We start from the raw sequence: 25,135 nt of genomic DNA, 5'->3' as shown, positions 1-25,135 counted from the left end.
ACCCCTTGTGAGACCATATGCTGGTGCGGTTGGTCCTGGGTTCCTCCTAATGCAAGACAATGCTAGACCTCATGTGGCTGGAGTGTGTCAGCAGTTCCTGCAAGAGAAAGGCATTGATGCTATGGACAGGCCCGCCTGTTCCCCAGACCTGAATCCAATTGAGCACATCTGGGACATCATGTCTCGCTCCATCCACCAACGCCACGTTGCACCAGACTGTCCAGGAGTTGGCGGATGCTTTAGTCCAGGTCTGGGAGGAGATCCCTCAGGAGACCATCCGCCACCTCATCAAGAGCATGCCCAGGCGTTGTAGGGAGGTCATACAGGCACGTGGAGGCCACACACACTACTGAGCCTCATTTTGACTTGTTTTAAGGACATTACATCAAAGTTGGATCAGCCTGTAGTGTGGTTTTCCTCTTTAATTTTGAGTGTGACTCCAAATCCAGACCTCCATGGGTTGATAAATTGGATTTCCATTGATTATTTTTGTGTGATTTTGTTGTCAGCACATTCAACTATGTAAAGAAAAAAGTATTTAATAAGATTATTTCTTTCATTCAGATCTAGGATGTTTTGTTTAAGTGTTCCCTTTATTTTTTGGAGCAGTGTATAATAAATATAAAACGGTGAGAACAGACTAACAGACCTTAATGGAATGAGGAGACAAATGGAAAAAAACACAAGGTTGTTACACAAACAGCCGGCCTTCATTCCGTTGGAAAAACAACAACAACACAGGCAGAACATCTACAATTTGCTTCATGTGACTAGAATGCAAGCGAATGGCCACGGCAATATGGATCTCTTAGATTACAATGTACAGGTCAGACCTGAATGTATATCTATTATACTGTCAAAAGGCTGCGCATATCTATACTGTAATTACTGCATTGTGAAGACCTAAAGAAAGTACATGTTGTTTACAAATATGCAGTTGACCTGAAACTAAGTCCATGGTGGATGAGGTGAACGTCTATATATCGTTCCCTGTTGCAAGTCCACAGACATGCAGTTGGCATCTGAACATGTTACTTATATGGTCTTGGTTATTGAGCCTCTATACCAGAGGAGGCTGGTGATGGAAGGACAGCTCATAGTAATGTCTGGAATGGAATTAATGGAATGGTATCAAACTCATGGAAACCATGGAAACCATGCATTTGATACCATTCCATTTAGTCCATTCCAGCCATTAACCTGTCCTCTGATTTAAAGTGCCACCAGCCACCACTGATCTATACTATATACTGTAGATCAGGGGTGGGCAACTCCAGTCCTCGAGGCCTGATTGGTGTCACACTTTCCTCCATCCCTATCAAACACAGCTGATTAATCAAATGTCATTCTAAAGTGAAGATCATGATTAGGTGATTATTGGAGTCAGGTGTGACTGGAGTTGCCCACCCCTGCTGTAGATAGACTATAAAGTGTTACTGAAGTATGTACTAACCCAGGCTGCGTATGTCGATGGTGATATCCACATGTCCATGTTCAGAGCTGTGGTACATGGCCTCTCTCAGGGCCTTGAGCTTGGCCTTGCCTGTCCGGACCAGGTCCAGCTGGGAGGGGTTCCTCTCCTCCAGGCCCCTTTCTTCCTCTGTCCCCTCGGCAAGGATCTCCTCCAGGGACAGCACGTCCCCTTTCCCCTTCTCCGTCTGGGACAGCAGCTTGCGGAACACGTTCCTTTACGGGGAGGATAGCAGACAGAGATACGTGATAATAGTGATAGAGGTGATAATGTAGTGATAATGCAGGGAAGCTATGATGTTAAATGTTTGGTGACGCGTGTGTGTGTGGAGTGGGGGGTATGTGTGTGTGTTCGCAAGCGAGAGAGACATATGTTTTCTCTCAAACCTATAATTTCTTGCTCATGTCTTGTGTTGTGAGTATAGTCAGTGTTACCTGTGTCCATGTGCTGCTGCTAGACTGTAGGAGTTCATGTCTCCATGAGGGGCAGTAGAGATACCGTTACGATACACGGTTCCCACCATGGGGTCTGCTCCTCTCTCCAACAGCAAACTGACCAGCTCAAAGTTACCTGGGGAAGAGGGCAATATATCAAATATTAGTTGAGGGTCAAGTTGAACTGAGAATGTGTGTATGAAGGTGGCATATTGCGGATGTTGTGTGTGTCTATCCATGAACATCTCAGCTAGTCTGCCTATATCTGCTAGGTGTCTGTGTGTACAGTATGTGTATGCTACATCTTCCAGACCTGCTAGGTATCTGTGTGTACAGTATGTGTATGCTACATCTTCTAGACCTGCTAGGTATATGTGTGTACAGTATGTGTATGCTACATCTTCCAGACCTGCTAGGTATCTGTGTGTACAGTATGTGCATGCTACATCTTCTAGATCTGCTAGGTATCTGTGTGTACAGTATGTGTATGCTACATCTTCTAGATCTGCTAGGTGTCTGTGTGTACAGTATGTGTATGCTACATCTTCCAGACCTGCTAGGTATCTGTGTGTACAGTATGTGTATGCTACATCTAGATCTGCATAGTGTCTGTGTGTACAGTATGTGTATGCTACATCTTCCAGACCTGCTAGGTGTCTGTGTGTACAGTATGTGTATGCTACATCTTCTAGACCTGCTAGGTGTCTGTGTGTACAGTATGTGTATGCTACATCTTCCAGACCTGCTAGGTGTCTGTGTGTACAGTATGTGTATGCTACATCTTCTAGACCTGCTAGGTGTCTGTGTGTACAGTATGTGTATGCTACATGTTCTAGACCTGCTAGGTGTCTGTGTGTACAGTATGTGTATGCTACATCTTCCAGATCTGCTAGGTATCTGTGTGTACAGTATGTGCATGCTACATCTTCTAGATCTGCTAGGTATCTGTGTGTACAGTATGTGTATGCTACATCTTCTAGATCTGCTAGGTGTCTGTGTGTACAGTATGTGTATGCTACATCTTCCAGACCTGCTAGGTATCTGTGTGTACAGTATGTGTATGCTACATCTAGATCTGCATAGTGTCTGTGTGTACAGTATGTGTATGCTACATCTTCCAGACCTGCTAGGTGTCTGTGTGTACAGTATGTGTATGCTACATCTTCTAGACCTGCATAGTGTCTGTGCGTACAGTATGTGTATGCTACATCTTCCAGACCTGCTAGGTGTCTGTGTGTACAGTATGTGTATGCTACATCTTCTAGACCTGCATAGTGTCTGTGCGTACAGTATGTGTATGCTACATCTTCTAGACCTGCTAGGTATCTGTGTGTACAGTATGTGTATGCTACATCTTCTAGACCTGCTAGGTGTCTGTGTATACAGTATGTGTATGCCAAATCTTCTAGATCTGCATAGTGTCTGTGTGTACAGTATGTCTATGCTACATCTTCTAGATCTACTAGGTGTTGTTGTGTACAGTATGTGTATGCTACATCTTCTAGACCTGCTAGGTGTCTGTGTGTACAGTATGTGTATGCTACATCTTCCAGACCTGCTAGGTGTCTGTGTGTACAGTATGTGTATGCTACATCTTCTAGACCTGCATAGTGTCTGTGCGTACAGTATGTGTATGCTACATCTTCCAGACCTGCTAGGTGTCTGTGTGTACAGTATGTGTATGCTACATCTTCTAGACCTGCATAGTGTCTGTGCGTACAGTATGTGTATGCTACATCTTCTAGACCTGCTAGGTATCTGTGTGTACAGTATGTGTATGCTACATCTTCTAGACCTGCTAGGTGTCTGTGTATACAGTATGTGTATGCCAAATCTTCTAGATCTGCATAGTGTCTGTGTGTACAGTATGTCTATGCTACATCTTCTAGATCTGCTAGGTGTCTGTGTGTACAGTATGTGTATGCTACATCTTCTAGACCTGCTAGGTGTCTGTGTGTACAGTATGTGTATGCTACATCTTCCAGATCTGCTAGGTATCTGTGTGTACAGTATGTGTATGCTACATCTTCCAGACCTGCTAGGTGTCTGTGTGTACAGTATGTGTATGCTACATCTTCCAGATCTGCTAGGTATCTGTGTGTACAGTATGTGTATGCTACATCTTCCAGATCTGCATAGTGTCTGTGTGTACAGTATGTGTATGCTACATCTTCCAGATCTGCTAGGTATCTGTGTGTACAGTATGTGTATGCTACATCTTCTAGATCTGCTAGGTGTCTGTGTGTACAGTATGTGTATGCTACATCTTCTAGACCTGCTAGGTATCTGTGTGTACAGTATGTGTATGCTACATCTTCCAGATCTGCATAGTGTCTGTGTGTACAGTATGTGTATGCTACATCTTCCAGATCTGCTAGGTATCTGTGTGTACAGTGTGTGTATGCTACATCTTCTAGATCTGCTAGGTGTCTGTGTGTACAGTATGTGTATGCTACATCTTCTAGACCTGCTAGGTATCTGTGTGTACAGTATGTGTATGCTACATCTTCTAGACCTGCTAGGTGTCTGTGTGTACAGTATGTGTATGCTACATCTTCCAGACCTGCTAGGTGTCTGTGTGTACAGTATGTGTATGCTACATCTTCTAGACCTGCTAGGTGTCTGTGTGTACAGTATGTGTATGCTACATCTTCTAGACCTGCTAGGTGTCTGTGTGTACAGTATGTGTATGCTACATCTTCCAGATCTGCTAGGTATCTGTGTGTACAGTATGTGTATGCTACATCTTCCAGACCTGCTAGGTATCTGTGTGTACAGTATGTGTATGCTACATCTTCCAGACCTGCATAGTGTCTGTGTGTACAGTATGTGTATGCTACATCTTCCAGACCTGCTAGGTATCTGTGTGTACAGTATGTGTATGCTACATCTTCTAGACCTGCTAGGTGTCTGTGTGTACAGTATGTGTATGCTACATCTTCTAGACCTGCTAGGTGTCTGTGTGTACAGTATGTGTATGCTACATCTTCTAGACCTGCTAGGTGTCTGTGTGTACAGTATGTGTATGCTACATCTTCTAGATCTGCATAGTGCATAGTGTACCTGCAGCGGAGGCAAGCTGTAGCGGGGTCTCTGTGTAGTTCTCCATACCGTCCTGTAGGGAGCCCTCTACGTTGGCCCGGGCATCCAGGAGCAGCTATGGAGGGCAGGGGGAGGCAGCTTAGGGACGGTTCTACCCCAAAAAGCCTGGACACTAAATCTGCATTTATTCAACCACAAATGCTGTTTTTCTGCTTTCAGCCCATGTGATTTCCATGTCCTTCCAAAACCCTTCCATGAGGCTGTGGAAAAAGTGCTGCTACACCTTTTCATTCGAGATGTAGAAGTAATTAGTTCTAGCAGTTCAGTGGAAAAATCATTGCGATGTTGGTCCATTGTGCTTGATAACCATTAGCAACGGGGACAAACAGATTGTCCTGTTTCCACTAAGTTAATGCATTGCGTGCACACTGAAAGAAGGAAGTAGAGAATCAGCTCGTACTTTTCTGACAATAAAATGGGACAAACACTCCTAAATGTATTGAGTGTTTCCATTTTAACCAGTTTACATTGAGTTTTCAAGCTCAGTTCACTCAGCATTCAACGACATTCAATAGACACAACATTCATAGGATTAAGGAGAAAACACATTTTAGCCATTATTATTACCATTTATAAGTCATGATAATAATAACCATGACACCAGGATTGGGGTCAATTCCATCTCAATTCAGTCAATTCAGGAAGTAAACCAAGCTTCCAATTCCAATTTTTCTCATTGCTATTAAATGAAAAAATAATTTCAGTTAACTTCCTGAATTTTCTGAATTGACCCCCACCCTGCCTGACACGATACACAATGGGAGGTGAACAGACAGAAAACACAGTGAGGTGAAAAAGGATGACATCACTACCTGCACGACAGGGACATGTCCGTGTAACACGGCGAAAGTGAGTGGTGTCCCCAGGCGCGTTTCGGGGTTGACTGAGGGGTACTTGTGCACTGTGTTTGGCACCTGGGAAGTCATTGGGGAGGTTCAGGGGAGAGAGATATGAAGCCATTAAAATGCTAGTCTATGCAGCAAAGACAAGCAGCTAAAGGGGGGAATCTAAAGGAGTGCTGGGTCGTATTCATTAGGCACCAAACATAATAAACATACAGAAACAGGGAAGGCTTACTTGGACTTGTCCAATAAGAAACTTTCATTTCTGTTTTCCATTTCCAAACCTTTAAAAAAAAGTTGTCCATTGCTTGCCCTAATGAATATGACCCTGAGGTAACTAGCAAAAGCGGACATCCTCTGCACAATAGCCTGACTTGTTTCTAACCAACTCGATAGATCCCATCTAGTTCTGTCTTGTCCCGCTTAGTCGTGTAGTCCTATTTGATACTTTAAACTTTCCACTCTGTTCCAGCCCTGGTGTGTCTGACAGCGATAGACATGACTCTGAGTCCAGTCTGAGTCCAAGACTGACCTAAGGTGACCTCAGTAACTAGAAAATAAAGGAAAGCCGCACACTAAGAGCTCAGATGCAAAAATTTTAATAACCAACGTTTCGACAGCTAAGCTGTCTTCATCAGGGTATCCTGATCAGCTTAGCTGTCGAAACGTTGGTTATTAAAATTTTTGCATCTGAGCTCTTAGAGTGTGCGGCTTTCCTTTATTTTCTAGTGTTCTGCTCCACTAGCCAGCACCTCGCCTTTATAGGTGTGCGTTTCTTTTTTCTAGACCTCAGTAACTAGACCACATCTCCTCTCAGGCAGACAGTCAGATAGGGGCTGAGACAGACCCGTGAACGAAGCACACAAACTCATATTCCCTCGCATCTCTCAGAGCCTCTGAAGCAAAGAGACTCGTTTCAGACTTTTCTCTAATTTACTTTTCTCTAATTTGCTTTACTTTCATTTACTTTTCCTCAATTACTCTGAGGGTACACAGAGGCAGAAGTAACATTTTTAATTAATGTTTAATCTATTTGACTGGTGTGTGTGTGTGTGGTGCTTCAGAAATACTGGAAGCAAAACATTTCCTAATCAATCAAATCAGTCACATGCTCCATTTAACTTTATTGAGATAAATCATTGCTGCATTAACGACAAGTTATGACCTCACTGCGATGATAATGAGCGGTCAAAATAACAAGTTTTCAGCCTCATGGGATGCTGTGTTGAGTGCTTTGTTCTGGGGTTTATCACTATTATGGGCGACATGAACTCTGGCGTGATGCTGGTGGGTTACACATGCATGAGGTGATTAGCCAAGGCTAGGACCAACAGGGATAGGCCACCATTACATGTAAGTAGGCTACAACCAAAGAACCCCCTAAGGTTACCAGGGGCTCCTTGACAAATGACTCAAACATATTAGTACAGTATTTAACGTTATCTTATCATTCTTCGTATCAAAGGTACAGCTAAAAGGTGAGCTTACAGTTGTGTCTGTGTAATTAAATTGTCAACAGTGTTATTATATTTTGTACAGTAAACAGTATGGTGGCCCATGCCTCGAAATAATGACCTTCTACACACTATACAGCATGGCAACAGGAGAGGAGGAGTGGGGACAAATGAGGGACAACACAATCTGAGTTTTCTCCTATCTCGCACCACATAAATTAGCCTGATCCCAGATCTGTTTGTGCTGTCTTGTCACAACATGAAAATGACCATATGAGTTGGCAAGGCAGCACAAACAGATCTGGGATCAGGCTACACACAAACCATTCTACACAACATGGTGTTGCCATCGTCCCTGACCTCACTGTTGATGTCGGCTCCAGCGTCCAGCAGCATCTGGACCATGGCTTCATCCCCTCTCACACAGGAGTACATCAGAGGGGTCATTCCCTGGTAGATGAATCACACAGGGAGTCAGGGGTCAGATGATTAATTGGTCAACTTACAGTTAGGGTGGACTCGTGTTTTGTTTGACAGATATGTTCAGGGTTATGTGAGTTGAATAAAGCAGATTTTTTGATTTTTTTTGTCATTTAGCAGACGCTCTTATCCAGAGCGACTTACAGTAGTGAATGCATACATTTCATAAATGTTTTTCTTTTTTTCTTTCTTTTTTCTTGTACTGGCCCCCCGTGGGAATTGAACCCATAACCCTGGCGTTGCAAACACCATGCTGGCGTTGCAAACACCATGCTCTACCAACTGAGCCACAATGTTTTTGTATGACAGTGTATGGCTGCTTTACACTGTCTTTATACTGTGAGTTAATACTATGTTAGCCCGCTGAGCTAAAGCTTAGGCATAGCTCGGGGAGCTAACACAAGTCTTCGGGTCTCAGACAAGGTTACTCATCATGCAAACGTGGTTCACCGAACCACCTCCCTTACATGTGCACAGGTTGAAGCCATCAACACATGGCAACAATCCTCAGTTTGACCAGTATCTGACTTCTTGGATGTGCTCACAGCTCACTTGGACTCCATGTCTGAAAGTTCCCCTCCAGCCACTTTGATTAACTAGCATGTGGAGTGGGTCATGGAAAACTCAGAGGAGTAGTGTTCCATAGCTCTAAGTGACTGGGAACAGCCAGCGTTTCCACTAGGCTACTCAGTCAGTCTAAACATCAAAGACACCCAGTCTGAAGGGAATGAGTTGGGTTCCTCAGCTCAGAACAGCCTAGAACTAAAAACTGGGTTTCCATTAAAAATGAATGTGGCTGGTACATTAGATGTGTGTGTGGGGGGGGGGGGATATCTGACATGTTATCAAAGCCTTTTGGATGACAACCTTTTTTCTACCAAGAAAGAAGAATTTATAACTTACCGTAAATTCCGGACTATAAGCCGCAACTTTTTTCCCACGCTTTGAACCTCGCGGCTTAAACAATGACGCGGCTAATATATGGATTTTTCCCGCTTTCAAATTTTTTTTTCTTCAAAAAAACACATTCTGTGACGTGCTCAGTTTTTTGGCGGCATGAAGCTTTCATTAGACCAATGAAATTGCCGAACGGGTTAAGGTCAAACAACTTTTTTGTTTACTGTTTAGATTAAATCGAGCGCTCAAACTTCCCACCATTCTGATTACGGTAGTCATTTTGTCACCTTCATCATGGCAAAGACACGGAGAAATGCATATGATGCAGCTTTCAAGTTGAAGGCGATTGATCCGGCTGTTGGAAAAGGAAATCGAGCTGCTGCACGGGAGCTTGGTCTTAATGAGTCGATGATAAGACGTTGGAAACAACAGCGTGAGGAATTGACTCAGTGCAAAAAGACAACTAAAGCTTACTGCAAATGTTTTATTTTTTTGTTACAAGCCGTGTTTCGTTAAAGCCTATTTATTTTTGTTACAAGCCGTGTTTCGTTAAAGCCTGTGTAAAGTTAATTTGTTTCAATGTACGGGTAGGCACCTGCGGCTTATAGACATGTGCGGCTTATTTATGTTCAAAATAAAATAAAAATTTAAATTCAGTGGGTGCGACTTATATTCAGGTGCGCTTAATAGTCCGGAAATTACGGTACTTTTTCCAACAAAACATAGGTACAGCAGATTCCCTTATTGTATGGGCCACTTTTAAATATGCATTTAGAGGCCATGCAATTCAATACTCATCTTTAAAACAAAAACAATTTAGGTCAAAAGAGTTCATATTAACAAAGAACATAGCGGGACTAACAGTACAGAAAGATAACAATAAAAACTGTACCATAGAGGCACTGAAAGTTAGAGGAAAAACAAAAGGAAATGGAGGAACTTATTCAAAAAAGATAAAATGTAATATATTATAAAAAATAAAGCAAACTGTATGGAATATCAGCAAATATCAGCAAAATGCAACAAATATATTTTTTATCTTTAACATATACTGAATAAAAATATAAAAGCAAATGCAACAATTGGAGGTCCTGGGTTGGCGTGGTTACATAAGGTCTGCGGTTGTGAGGCCGGTTAGACGTACTGCCAAATTCTCTGAAACAATGTTGGAGGCGGGTTATGGTAGAGAAATTAACATTAAATTCTCTGGCAACAGCTCTGGTGGACATTCTTACAGTCAGCATGTCAATTGCACGCTCCCTCAAAACTTGAGACATCTGTGACATTGTGCTGTGTGATAAAACTGCACAATTTAGAGTGGCCTTTTATTGTCCCCAGCACAAGGAGCACCTGTGTAATGATCATGCTGTTTAATCAGCTTCTTGATAATCCATCCACCTGACTGCTGTGGCATACAGTATCTTGTCAAAGGAGCAATGCTCACTAACAGGGATGTAAACACATTTGTACTCACAATTTGAGGAAATGTCTCACTCCAAGTTCAAGAATGGCATTTTTCCCTTTATTCAGATTACAACCTCTCACTTTCGGTTATTTTAAAATGAAATAATCTCCAAAATATCGATTTTGTTTTAAACAAGCCATAGAAAGTTGGTTGCAATTTCAGTTTAATCCACCAGAAAAGACAGAATAAATAATACAACAAATATTATTGTTAAACTTAAATATACTAATTGATAAAAATGTATATATATATTTTGGGAGAATAAATAGGACTGGTGGAGTTATGTCACACATGCAGCCAATAAAATATACTGCTCAAAAAAATAAAGGGAACACTTAAACAACACATCCTAGATCTGAATGAAAGAAATAATCTTATTAAATACTTTTTTCTTTACATAGTTGAATGTTCTGACAACAAAATCACACAAAAATAATCAATGGAAATCCAATTTATCAACCCATGGAGGTCTAGATTTGGAGTCACACTCAAAATTAAAGTGGAAAACCACACTACAGGCTGATCCAACTTTGATGTAATGTCCTTAAAACAAGTCAAAATGAGGCTCAATAGTGTGTGTGGCCTCCACGTGCCTGTATGACCTCCCTACAACGCCTGGGCATGCTCCTGATGAGGTGGCGGATGGTCTCCTGAGGGATCTCCTCCCAGACCTGGACTAAAGCATCTGCCAACTCCTAGACAGTCTGTGGTGCAACGTGGCGTTGGTGGATGGAGCGAGACATGATGTCCCAGATGTGCTCAATTGGATTCAGGTCTGGGGAACGGGCGGGCCTGTCCATAGCATCAATGCCTTCCTCTTGCAGGAACTGCTGACACACTCCAGCCACATGAGGTCTAGCATTGTCTTGCATTAGGAGGAACCCAGGGCCAACCGCACCAGCATATGGTCTCACAAGGGGTCTGAGGATCTCATCTCGGTACCTAATGGCAGTCAGGCTACCTCTGGCGAGCACATGGAGGGCTGTGCGGCCCCCCAAAGAAATGCCACCCCACACCATGACTGACCCACCGCCAAACCGGTCATGCTGGAGGATGTTGCAGGCAGCAGAACGTTCTCCACGGCGTCTCCAGACTCTGTCACGTATGTCACATGTGCTCAGTGTGAACCTGCTTTCATCTGTGAAGAGCACAGGGCACCAGTGGCGAATTTGCCAATCTTGGTGTTCTCTGGCAAATGCCAAACGTCCTGCACGGTGTTGGGCTGTAAGCACAACCCCCACCTGTGGACGTCGGGCCCTCATACCACCCTCATGGAGTCTGTTTCTGACCGTTTGAGCAGACACATGCACATTTGTGGCCTGCTGGAGGTCATTTTGCAGGGCTCTGGCAGTGCTTCTCCTGCTCCTCCTTGCACAAAGGCGGAGGTAGCGGTCCTGCTGCTGGGTTGTTGCCCTCCTGCTGCTGGGTTGTTGCCCTCCTACGGCCTCCTCCACGTCTCCTGATGTACTGGCCTGTCTCCTGGTAGCGCCTCCATGCTCTGGACACTACGCTGACAGACACAGCAAACCTTCTTGCCATAGCTCGCATTGATGTGCCATCCTGGATGAGCTGCGCTACCTGAGCCACTTGTGTGGGTTGTAGACTCCATCTCATGCTACCACTAGAGTGAAAGCACCGCCAGCATTCAAAAGTGACCAAAACATCAGCCAGGAAGCATAGGAACTGAGAAGTGGTCTGTGGTCCCCACCTGCAGAACCACTCCTTTATTGGGGGTGTCTTGCTAATTGCCTATAATTTCCACCTGTTGTCTATTCCATTTGCACAACAGCATGTGAAATTTATTGTCAATCAGTGTTGCTTCCTAAGTGGACAGTTTGATTTCACAGAAGTGTGATTGACTTGGAGTTACATTGTGTTGTTTAAGTGTTCCCTTTATTTTTTTGAGCAGTGTATATGCTCTACCCAAAATTACAACCAACTAAATGCAGCAAAATGACGCTAGATTCAAAACTTTGTGTTTTCAAATTCAATTATTATACAAATTCTTGCAATCAATAGAATGTTATATATATGGGGGATACAACCTTCCCGGCTCTGCAGAATTTGCTGTGAAGAGACAGAATCATTAGATCCTCTGTTTTGGTACTGTCCATATGTAGCTTGTTTTTGGTCACAGGTCCAGGAATGGCTGAAGAATTGCAACATTTACCTGAAGCTAACTCTGAAAATAGCACTGCTGGGTTATTTGAAAAGTCATAGTTAATCGATCAATAATATAATAATACTCTTATCTTTAATTTACAATCTGTAGAAACTATGATAATAGAAAGGTTTAGAACGTTTGTGAAACATCACAGCACAATTGAAAAATATATGGCGAATAGAAATCAAAACTGGATGGTGTTCAGAGATGGATGGGGGTTGAGTGTAGCTGAAGGATGGAAAAAAAAAACATAACTAATGTAAAATATTCTGTGTCTGTAAAATGTAAATAGTATGTATATGCTGGAAGTAGAAGCCTACTGTATGTGTTGTTGTCCATTAGTTTATTCCAATTAGGTGGTAGAGTTAAGGGAAAATAATAAAGGAAAATATATATTTTTTAAAATATATATATATATATATATATATATATATACCCCAAAATATATGGGGGTTTGGAAATTATGCACAGAATTACACTGATAGAAGCCACAATCGATCTGCAATTTAACCCTAAAATGATTTAAATAAATATAAAAAGTGCCGGGTCAAATTGAGTTGAGAATGTGGGTGGGTGGTTGGGGGTGTGGGCATGTGTGTGTATATCCATCCAGGTGCACATGAGGCCGAAGGGGTGCATTCGTGCTTGTCAGAGTGTGAGTATCTTTGCCAGTGCTTGCCTGCCTGCCTGCAAGGTGTCCCTGTGGACTGGTGCTGTGTCTGCTGTAAGGAACGTAAGTCAAATCCTCACACCATGTGTGATACACAGATTCCCCAAGCAGTGTGTGTGTGTGTGTGTGTGTATGCGTGTGTCTAACTAACCTGTTCACTCATGCTGTTGATGCCGTCAGGCCCCAGCAAATTGACAGCCTGTTTGACCAGGTCGGTCCGGCCACAGTTGAGCATACGGAATCCCAGGTCCTGGAGGAACTTAGCCTCTGTGGATGCTGCATCCAACTTCCGGGATGCACAGAAGTCATCTGTCCTGGTAGGGAAATCACAGGAAAGGAAATCAATTAGCTGAATTCAGAGTTACACTCAGCTTCCTATCAATCCTCTGGATGGACATGATTTGCATGTTAACTGATTAGTGTCAATGTGAGGACAAATGCTTACTGTATGAGGTTATCCTGGGTTTGTGTGTGTGTGTGTGTGTGTGTGTGTGTGTGTGTGTGTGTGTGTGTGTGTGTGTGTGTGTGTGTGTGTGTGTGTGTGTGTGTGTGTGTGTGTGTGTGTGTGTGAGTTCTCATTTACAACTGCGACCTGGCCAAGATAAAGCAAAGCAGTGTGACACAAACAACAACACATTGTTACACATGGAATAAACAAGCGTACAGTCAATAACACAATAGAAAAAAAGAAAGTCTATATACAGTGTGTGCAAATGGCGTGAGGAGGTATGGCAATAAATAGGCCATAGTAGCGAAGTAATTACAATTTAGCAGATTAACACTGGAGTGATAGATGACCAGATGATGATGTGCAAGTAGAGATACTGGTGTGCAAAAGAGCAGAAAAGTAAATAAAAACAATATGGGGATGAGGTAGGTAGATTGGGTGGGCTATTTGCAGATGGACTATGTACAGCTGCAGTGATCGGTTAGCTACTCAGATAGTTGATGTTTAAAGTTAGTGAGGGAAATATGAGTCTCAATGTGTGTGTATGTATGTATGTGTGTGTGAACACGTGCATGCGTCCATCCCTGCGTATGTGCATGCGTGTGTCTCTGAGTTCATACTGAATGTGTGTGTTTCAAGCCTGCGTGTGTGCCTGCGTGCCCTGTGTGTGTGTGTTTCCATGCCGTACTTGAGCTGGCGTGGTTCACAGTCCACCCCTGGCAGCAGCAGCCTGGCGGCCTGCCGGACGTCATCACTGTCTACTGAGAAGCTACGGCGGTGCTCTGCGTGGGCCACCGACACCCTGAGCCACTCCATCAGAGGAGGTAGAACCAGGAATGGCCTGCAGGGGGAGACACACACACACACACAGACACAGACAGACAGACACAGACAGACAGACACAGACAGACAGACACAGACACAGACACACAGACACACACACACACAGACACACACACACACACACAGACAGCAGTCATCAATATCAGCTACTGGCTGAATGTAGTCTGGTTGTTGTCTGGTTTCAGTACATACCTTGGATAAGCTTAGCTTACAGAAATTCAAACCATTACCATTCAGAGGATCCGGGTTGGAGGGACACAAAACTGACTTGAGATCTGTGTCTTGGAGCAAAGTTTGCTATTCCTCCTACTCCTTTATTCAGAGACCCTAACAGCTGGTTCCCATTTCAAATGACATTACAAATATTAATATGTATCTGCACCTTTCTGTCATAGACATTATTATGAATATATATGTAATGTTAATATTGAATAATACTGAGGTGACTAAGTCACTGCTTGATATCTCATACAGGATGGTTCAATGTGTTGAATGTCCTTGACCCCAGCTTCACTCCTTTATTTGTAATAGCTATATGTCACTCATCATCAATCTGTCATTCATCAATGCTATTCTAGCCTGAGGGAGAATCCTGCTCTTTAGAGATTCAAGGTTTCATCACTGCACAAATGCAAATGACTCTCTTCAAAGACATGGGAAACATGTGACCTTGAGGCATTATGAAGTAATTTGTACACGTGTTTTCAAAATATTACATTATCTTTGAAGACTCATAATTAGGCATAGACCTAGCCAAGTTTTAAAATGTGATTGGAATCACACAACTTTCCCAATTCCACTCTACCAATCTGCTCGTTAGGAACCTTTCTTTGCAGAGCGCAGAGCTGAAGCAGACTGGGGAAAAGAGACCTGGGGGACATATTAGCCGTTAGCTCTCCATTACAGGGCAGTAAAGTCTGGAACTCCGGAGGAGGCCTGCTCATAACCAACTGTCAGCTTTTCCACCCACTTCCCCTTCCCCTGACAGGGGTTTCCACATAGCCTGTGGACATACTGGGCCGGTGAGGTTATATCATTTATAGAGATAATGTACAGGACTTTTTCCTCACCATGTGATATGGCCAGGAAAAACTATGTAGATAGATAACTATTTGCCATAAAGTCATCAAACACAGAATTCTTCAAAAATATATTGCGTAGGACTGTAAGAAGAAAAAATGTATGTTCTTGAATTTGGTTCCAATGACATCAGCTTCCCAGTTCCCAGCAGGGTAAGAGTTTGATCAAATTCTGAAGGCACGGACACACTGGTTGCGTTTGCCGGCCGAGAGTACTTAGCACATCTGTACAAAGTTGTGAGCCATAATTTGCAAACCGAGCGCAAACCGATTTTACATGTAAAATTGCACAAAAATGTTGGCAGTCAGTCCCTAAAACACACTGCGTCAAAACGAGTGGCAGATAAACGGCACATGAACAGCTCCCCTTAGGGGAACACACTAAAACATGGACTCCATACATTCTAAAACATGGACTCCATACATTCTAAAACATGGACTCCATACATTCTAAAACATGGACTCCATACATTCTAAAACATGGACTCCATACATTCTAAAACATGGACTCCATACATTCTAAAACATGGACTCCATACATTCTAAAACATGGACTCCATACATTCTAAAACATGGACTCCATACATTCTAAAACATGGACTCCATACAGCCTCTAACTTGTATTGAACTGTAATGACTATGTTAGTGACACCAACTGAATCAAAGCCATCACCTTTGACTGTGCATGTGTGGATATGAGTCTGTTTCAAAAGTCATTTCCTGCTGTTTTCCCACACAGGTGATTGTTAGGGCTTACTATACCTTAACAAGCTGTCAATTGACTCCATTTCTATTGAACCAATGGAAATATTAATCCTCTATAGGAAAACATCTGGTTTAGGGATGTGGGGGAGACTTTGGAGGTTCACTGTTAAAACTGGCGTACTTCAGAATGGCTTTGGTTCACCATAGAATTAAAGTACTACCATGATATATTATCTGATCAAAGGATGAATGTGGAGGTTCAGTACAGGGCAGAGATTCTCCTGAGCTGTGAATCATAAATGTGAATCAAACTTTACCATATATATAACAGTCTCATTTGAGGTGTGTGTTACCTCTCTGTCTGCAGGGTAACCTTAGAGGGTTCTACGTTGGGGTTCTCCCATTCCACCTGGGGACAGTGCATGAAGTAGCAGAGAGTGTAGAGCGCCTCAGGCTCCCAGTGTACTGGGCTGCTCTTCTGGTGGATGGGCGTCCCGTTGCTATGGTTCTTCACATGCAGCGGCTGGAGGTGGTGCATGGCCCGGGAGACCAGGTCACCTGCAGGACACAATGAAAAGAGGGGTGGGGTTACACACTCATCCACAATAAAATCAGGAGCTGGACAAGAAGAAGGTCATAGAGAAATGGAGGGAATGTCCTCTTGTTTTCACACGCATGTGTACACACACGCACACAAACGTGTACACATGCACACGCACGCTGTCAGGGGAGATAGATAATATAGAGAATGTCTATGGCGAAGAGACATAAACACAGACAGACAGACAGACAGACAGACAGACAGACAGACAGGCAGACAGACAGACAGACAGACAGACAGACAGACAGACAGACAGACAGACAGACAGACAGACAGACAGACAGACAGACAGACAGACAGACAGACAGACGTTCATCACCATCCTCTCTAAAGGAGCTTCCGTGGAGTAAAAGCATAGCCACAACTGTTTTTTATGAAATATGAATATTTAGGAACATAATACTCTCCTTGCTATTTCCTCATGCTCTGCATAATCCTCCAGTACTTTTAGGTCATGCGGTTTCACTCAAACTCTCTGCTTAAAAGGATTTCCTCATAAAATGTGAATATTCTCCAGATGCTTCAAATGGCATGGCAAAAACAGTTTTCCACAAAATTTTTACTGAGCTGAAAGGGACAGGACATATTGCCTTCGAATGCCTTGCAGACCTGGAAGCCAGACAACGAGACAGCTGGGCCCAACTAGAATCCCACTGAGACACAGTAAAACTGTACATGAGGGTTTTTCAAAAGGCTGCACTATTTATGCTATCTCATAGACACAACGAGTACCAGTATTCACCCTATTTCTACTATATAGAGCAGAAAAGCACATCTTGTCGATATGACACCATTACTATACATTAGAAACATACTGCAGATTGTTCTGCGTCTCTATCATAGCATGACATTCTGAGAGTCCTGGGCCCTATCAGCCCGTACACTTTTGTTACTGTGTATATAACAGAAAAACACTTATTGTTTAAATAACATTATTATGCATCTAACACATTTTTTGTTGTTGTATTGATTGTATGTTACATTTGTGTGACTGTCCCTGTCTATCAGTGTATCAGTGTTTTGTTACTTGTCATGTTTTGTGTTTTTTGTGGACCCCAGGAAGAGTAGCTGCTGATGGGGATCCAAATAAACACACATATATATCGTCCGGATATAGGTTGACATGGCGCTAATCTGTCAGTCAAGTAATAGAGTTATAGTGTAATGGCACGTTCCATTGGTTTCACATTCACACATACTGTAGGGGTCTGTTACACAATCACAACACATTGCATTCAATTAAAGACTAAACAGTGGTATTTAAGAGGGATCTATTTCTCACCAAACTCATTCAGTGGAAACGCAACAGCAAGCATTCGTACCAATAAAGGGATGAGTCTATGGGGACAGTCATTCAAAGAGACAAATGGTTTGTTTAGCATCATAATTGTGTGGCTTGCCTGTTGTCAATATTTTGTTTTTTGCCTTGACAATGAGAGAAGGGCACATGTGGAAGCATGACTAAAAGGAGGGAATTGGATGCTTGGAATCAACAGTCTATCTTACAGACAGCAGATCTGGGAGATGTCAGTGCTCGACTGATAAGAGAAACAGTGCAGCATTGTATGGAACAGTATGATGCAATGCAAAGAACAGAGTGGGCTAGCGGATCTGATGAAAACAAACAACAACCACCACACACTGGCAATTCAGATGTATAATTGAGACCCTATAGCCTTGACATGCTAGCAGCACAACCGCACACACACTGCACACCCACACACTACACCCTCCCTACACTAATTGTACCAAAAGGGAGTACAATACAGTGTGATGACAGTGTAATAGTGCCCTAATTAAGCAGTGGAATGAGGGGGATGGGGGACTGAGGCAGGCAGCTCAGTGAGATGGTCTAACATCCATCCTCATCTCTTATTGATGTTGGACTGTGACATTTCCTGGAGTTGGGTGGCGGGCGGGCAGGCAGGCAGGCAGGCGTAGGGCTGAGGAGTGAGATAACTAAACACAACAAGCCAACAGCAATACTCTCGGCCACAGAACTGTGCCTTTCTCTACACAAAGACAATGAGTTTCTTCTGAAGTACAGAAAACAACCACTGATATGTTACAGTTGGATATATTTTATTTGTATTTTTTATTTCACCTTTATTTAATCAGGTAGGCTAGTTGAGAACAAGTTCTCATTTGCAACTGCGACCAGGCCAAGATAAAGCATAGCAATTCGACACATACAACAACACAGAGTTACACATGGAATAAACAAAACATACAGTAGAACAAAAGAAAACAAAAGGTCTATATACAGTGAGTGCAAATGAGGTAAGTTAAGGCAATAAATAGGCCATGGTGGCGAAGTAATTACAATATAGCAATTAAACACTGGAATGGTAGATGTGCAGAAGATGAACATGCAAGTAGAGATACTGGAGTGCAAAGGAGCAAGATAAATAAATACAGTACGGGATGAGGTAGGTAGAAAGATGGGCTGTTTACAGATGGGCTATGTACAGGTGCAGTGATCTGTGAGCTGCTCTGACAGCTGGTGCTTAAAGCTAGTGAGGGAGATATGAGTCTCCAGCTTCAGAGATTTTTGCAGTTCGTTCCAGTCATTGGCAACAGAGAACTGGAAGGAAAGACGACCAAAGGAGGAATTGGCTTTGGGGGCGACCAGTGAGATATACCTGCTGGGGCACGTGCTACGAGTGGGTGCTGCTATGGTGACCAGTGAGCTGAGATAAGGTGGGGCTTTACCTAGCAGAGACTTGTAGATAACCTGCAGCCAGTGGGTTTGGCGACGAGTATGAAGCAAGGGCCAACCAACGAAAGCGTACAGGTCGCAATGGTGGGTAGTGTATGGGGCTTTGGTGACAAAACGGATGGCACTGTGATAGACTGCATCCAGTTTGTTGAGTAGAGTGTTGGAGGCTATTTTATAGATGACATCACCGAAGTCGAGGATCGGTAGGATGGTCAGTTTTACGAGGGTATGTTTGGCAGCATGAGTGAAGGATGCTTTGTTGTGATATAGGAAGCCGATTCTAGATTTAATTTTGGATTGGAGATGCTTAATGTGAGTCTGGAAGGAGAGTTTACAGTCTAACCAGACACCCAGGTATTTGTAGTTGTCCACGTATTCTAAGTCAGAGCGTAGTGATGCTGGACGGGCGAGCAGGTGCGGGCAGTGATCGATTGAATAGCATGCATTTAGTTTTACTTGCGTTTAAGAGCAGTTTGAGGCCACGGAAGGAGAGTTGTATGGCATTGAAGCTCGTCTGGAGGTTAGTTAACACAGTGTCCAAAGAGGGGCCAGAAGTATACAGAATGGTGTCGTCGGCGTAGAGGTGGATCAGAGAGTCACCAGCAGCAAGAGCAACATTATTGATGTATACAGAGAAGAGAGTCGCCCGAGAATTGAACCCTGTGGCACACCCATAGAGACTGCCACAGGCCCTCCGATTTGACACACTGAACTCTATCAGAAAAGTAGTTGGTAAACCAGTTGAGACAATCATTTGAGAAACCAAGGCTGTCGAGTCTGCCAATAAGAATGTGGTGATTGACAGAGTCGGAAGCCTTGGCCAGGTCAATGAATACGGCTGCACAGTAATGTCTCTTATCGATGGCGGTTATGATGTCGTTTAGGACCTTGAGTGTGGCTGAGGGGCACCCATGACCAGCTCTGAAACCAGATTGCATAGCGGAGAAGGTACGGTGCGATTCGAAATGGTCAGTAATCTGTTTGTTAACTTGGCTTTCGAAGACCTTAGAAAGACAGGGTAGGATAGATATAGGTCTGTAGCAGTTTGGTTCTAGAGTGTCACCCCCTTTGAAGAGGGGGATGACCGCGGCAGCTTTCCAATATTTGGGAATCTCAGACGATACGAAAGAAAGTTTGAACAGGCTAGTAATAGGGGTTGCAACAATTTCAGCCGATAATTTTAGAAAGAGACGGTCCAGATTGTCTAGCCCGGCTGATTTGTATGGGTCCAGTTTTTGCAGCTCTTTCAGAACATCAGCTATCTGGATTTGGGTGAAGGGGAAATGGTGAGGGCTTTGGCGGGTTGCTGTGGAGGGTGCCGGGCAGTTGACCAGGGTAGGGGTAGCCAGGTGGAAAGCATGGCCAGCCGTAGAGAAATGCTTATTGAAATTCTCAATTATACTGGATTTATCGGTAGTGACAGTGTTTCCTAGCCTCAGAGCAGTGTCCTAGAACGTTTTTGAGTTAGTACTACAGGATGCAAATTTCTGTTTGAAAAAGCAAGCCTTAGCTTTTCTAACTGCCTGTGTATATTTGTTCCTAACTTCCCTGAAAAGTTGCATATCACGGGGGCTATTCGATGCTAATGCAGAACGCTACAGGATGTTTTTGTGCTGGTCAAGGGCAGACAGGTCTGGAGTGAACCAAGGACTATATCTATTCCTTGTTCTACATTTTTTGAGTGGGTCATGCTTATTTAAGATGGTGAGGAAGGGACTTTTACTGACGGGATTAGGTCAATGTCATTCCAGGATACCCCGGCCAGGTTGATTAGAAAGGCCTGCTCGCAGAAGTGTTTTCGGGAGCGTTTGACAGTGATGAGGGGTGGTTGTTTGGTTGCAGACCCATTACAGATGCAGGCAATGAGGCAATGATCACTGAGATCTTGATTGAAAACAGCAGAGGTGTATTTGGAGGGCGATTTGGGGTTGTACCTGGTAGGTTCATTGATAATTTGTGTGAGATTGAGGGCATCAAGCTTAGATTGTAGGATGGCCAGGCTTTTAAGCATGTCCCAGTTTAGGTCACCTAGTAGCACGAGCTCAGAAGATAGATGGGGCCAATCAATTCACATATGGTATCGAGGGCACAGCTGGGGGCAGAGGGAGGTCTACAGCAAGCAGCAACAGTGAGAGACTTGTTTCTGGAAAGGTGAATTTTTAGAAGTAGAAGCTCGAATTGTTTGGGTACAGACTTGGATAGTAATACAGAACTCTGCAGGCTATCTTTGCAGTAGATTGCAACACCGCCCCCTTTGGCAGTTCTATCTTGTCGGATAATGTTATAGTTAGCGATGAAGATTTCATGGTTTTTGATGGTTTTCCTAAGCCAGGATTCAGACGCGGCTAAGACATCCGGGTTGGCAGAGTGTGCTAAAGCAATGAGTAAAACAAACTTAGGGAGTAGGCTTCTAGTGTTAACATGCATGAAACCAAGGCTTTTACATTTACAGAAGTCAACAAATGAGAGCACCTGGGGAGTGGGAGTGGAGCTAGGCACTGCAGGACCTGGATTAACCTCCACATCACCAGAGGAACAGAGGAGAAGTAGGATAAGGGTACGGCTAAAGGCTATACAAACTGGCCGTCTAGCACGTTCAGAACAGAGAGTAAAAGGAGCAGGTTTCTGGGCACGATAGCATAGATTCAAGGCATAGTGTACAGACAAAGGTAAGGTAGGATGTGAGTACATTGGAGGTAAACCTAGGCATTGAGTAATGATGAGAGCGATATAGTCTCTAGAGACGTTTAAACCAGGTGATGTCATCGCATATGTAGGAGGTGGAACAACATGGTTGGTTAAGGCATATTGAGCAGGGCTAGAGGCTCTACAATGAAATAAGACAGTAATCACTAACCAGGACAGTAATGGACGAGGCATATTGATATTAGAGAGGCATGCATAGCCAAGATAACATATGGGTCCAGTATAATAGGCAGGAATAGGAAACGGCTAGCTGTCATGTCCTCTAATAAAAGCTGTCATGTCACCATGGATACTGGACTAGACAGTACTTTGTGTTAGCCATAATGGTGGCGAGGAGGAAGGAGAGCCGTTTAAGAGCTAGTCTACAATGCTATTAGTTTATCAATGGGATTCAAGCTACTGCTAATTTCATCCCAGCTAGCTCATTCTTTCCAGCAACAGTGAGCAGGGAAGTAGGAGACAGACTGGTATCATAGCTCTAGTGTTTGGCTATGCATCTTAACTATAATGCCTTTTTAAAGTGTTCAACAGGGCACCATCCGCTTTGTCTACAGGATCTACATGGTTATCAAAAGATAATCTCCTAAAACCTGTTCACTGTTGCAATGAGCTGGGTTCTCGTCTAGTTCTGTTTCTCAGGAGTACAATCACCGCGTATATTTACAAGGGGGATTTAGAAGTGTTGGCACCTTAGGGGTGAGTTACCAGCTATTCAGTGCCCACATAACAGCCAAGCGTTCATTAGAGCGTGATGTGTAATGACTGTTTAATGGGGTAGAAGCTGAGTCCATCTCACAGGAGCCATGACCAAACATTTACCAGTAGACAGAAAGTAGAAGCGGTATTAGAAATGTTTTGTACACAACTTCTTATCATATTTGGTCTTTGCAGTTGGAGAATGTGTAGTGTAGTGCACAGAATAGCGCAGGTGAAGTCAGAGCTATTGGACTTTGATTTGCTGCCAATCAGCCATGATAGTGTTTAATTGTGAGTGGCCTGTGTAGGTCCAGGACGTTTCTCTCCAAGGCTCTGACAGAAGCAGAGGAACATAGCAGGTCAAACTGTTTAAAAAATGTATTGCCTATTTTTATTATCGATAAATAAATGTAAAATGTGAGTGTATGTGCACGTGTGTGTTTTATGATACAGGGAGATCTGTGGAGATGATATGATCTGTGTTCAGATTTGAGTCCTGATCCAAATAGATTCTGGTTCAAAATCAAATAACCCCCTCATTTGTTCCTAAACATCAGACAATGGGCTCCAATAAGGACCCCACATTATATGAACATAAAACAGTTTTTCTGGTGGTGTAGAAAGCAATCACTGAGGTCATCATTTTGACATTATTTCCTGAGGTACTTTTCCCTAGTGGTTGCTTCTACAGATTTCCATATGAAAATAGCCTGCTATTGACATTTCCAAGAATAGGATGAGGCCATTGTTGTTAAATGTACATAATTACATGATCAATTTCTTTCTCTCTACTTCAAAGGAAGACTTTACCTAATTTAATCTCCGACTGACTGATGATGATTCTCTGAGGTATTGTTGAAACATGTCAGAGATGACAGCTCGTTTTGTGGGGACTTTGACAGACTGCCGTTTCAAATATGCCTGTATGGCATTTAACACAAAATAGATGACACAACTAACAAAGCAGAAAAATCGATAAGTCTTAAATGGACATCTAAACGCCATTGGAAAAACACTATACCTAGAATATGCAAATCTCTAAATTTAACTTTGCCTGATTTTTTATCATCTGTCTTTATCCTCTCCCTCTCCCTCTGTGACAGTCTGATAGCTCGTCCGTTGTTGACGTTTCTGCTTTTCTCCATAATTCATTCTGCAGTTTGAACTTTGCACATATGCTTTCACGTCATCGGGCCTATTTACAAGATAAACTTCCTGCGTTGATATTACCTTTGGAAATAAGCTCGAGAGGCATCGAGAGGTATCCTTGGCCGCTACAGCTGTGTCACTGTATTTGCAGTGTCAACACAGTTGAATGAGTCCCAGAGTGACCCCATAAATATTCCATGTACAGAGCCTGATGATGTAACTTAGCGCTCTGTATGCCTGGGACTCCATTTTGATCCAGATTAGAATTGGATCAGTGTTTATTCTGATGATAAGTGTTGACGCTGGACACACAGGGTGCTTTGGGTCGCTCATCGTGTCAGATGCAATAACATTGGCCAAATGTCAACATAACATCTGAAAGAGACGGCATTAGAGACCTCACGTCTGAAAGAGACGGCATTAGAGACCTCACGTCTGAAAGAGACGGCATTAGAGACCTCACGTCTGAAAGAGACGGCATTAGAGACCTCACGTCTGAAAGAGACGGCATTAGAGACCTCACGTCTGAAAGAGACGGCATTAGAGACCTCACGTCTGAAAGAGACGGCATTAGAGACCTCACGTCTGAAAGAGACGGCATTAGAGACCTCACGTCTGAAAGAGACGGCATTAGAGACCTCACGTCTGAAAGAGACGGCATTAGAGACCTCACGTCTGAAAGAGACGGCATTAGAGACCTCACGTCTGAAAGAGACGGCATTAGAGACCTCACATCTGAAAGAGACGGCATTAGAGACCTCACGTCTGAAAGAGACAGCATTAAAGTCTTTCTGTGTTGTTGCATGTGTTCTTAGAATGACATTGCTCTGTGTATCTACACTGACTAGACTAGAGGTTTCAGCACTTCTGGACATCACAGGTCGTTTCTTGGTTAGTCAGCTGAAATGAGCTGAGGACACAAACTCAACCACACTCCCAGACTGAACTATGTGTCTCTTCAAATGAAGGGCCCACTCACTCACCCAAAAATGGCCTTGACGGACTACAGTTTATCGAAATGCCATTGGAAGAGATACAGTACTGTGTATGGCCCTAAGAGCATTATACAAGAGCTCAACATATTCTCAAGTGGAAGAGGTTTTCACAAAACATACATGTACAGTACATTCTGAAAGTATTTAGGCCCCTTCCCCTTTTCCACATTTTGTTACGTTACAGTCCTATGCTAAAATGAATAAAACATTTTAAA

At 43.2% G+C, this 25,135-nt stretch overlaps 1 protein-coding gene and 1 long non-coding RNA gene across 3 annotated transcripts in view; both read right to left on the bottom strand.

The window, feature by feature from the left end:
- Positions 1 to 25,135, bottom strand: part of LOC115197391 (ankyrin repeat and BTB/POZ domain-containing protein BTBD11-B) — a 109,136-nt gene that overhangs the window by 11,072 nt on the left and 72,929 nt on the right. The window contains exons 3-10 of one of the 2 annotated variants that reach the window (XM_029758840.1): positions 16,408 to 16,612; positions 14,116 to 14,268; positions 13,131 to 13,293; positions 7,664 to 7,753; positions 5,820 to 5,921; positions 4,969 to 5,062; positions 1,906 to 2,041; positions 1,454 to 1,686 (exon numbers count right to left, since the gene is read on the bottom strand). In XM_029758840.1, coding sequence (XP_029614700.1) covers positions 1,454 to 1,686; positions 1,906 to 2,041; positions 4,969 to 5,062; positions 5,820 to 5,921; positions 7,664 to 7,753; positions 13,131 to 13,293; positions 14,116 to 14,268; positions 16,408 to 16,612 — 1,176 coding nt within the window. The remainder of the gene's footprint in view (positions 1 to 1,453; positions 1,687 to 1,905; positions 2,042 to 4,968; positions 5,063 to 5,819; positions 5,922 to 7,663; positions 7,754 to 13,130; positions 13,294 to 14,115; positions 14,269 to 16,407; positions 16,613 to 25,135) is intronic. The other variant, XM_029758841.1, reaches the window with a different exon arrangement.
- Positions 6,112 to 7,575, bottom strand: LOC115197392 (uncharacterized). The gene is made up of 2 exons (XR_003879012.1): positions 6,638 to 7,575; positions 6,112 to 6,391 (listed from the first exon to the last, which is right to left on the bottom strand). It is a non-coding gene; the product is annotated as an uncharacterized LOC115197392 (long non-coding RNA).

The sequence above is a fragment of the Salmo trutta genome, chromosome 7 (assembly GCF_901001165.1).
Source record: "Salmo trutta chromosome 7, fSalTru1.1, whole genome shotgun sequence".
In the NCBI taxonomy this organism is placed as follows: Eukaryota; Metazoa; Chordata; class Actinopteri; order Salmoniformes; family Salmonidae; genus Salmo; species Salmo trutta.
This window is presented reverse-complemented; position numbering and strand designations above follow the sequence as displayed.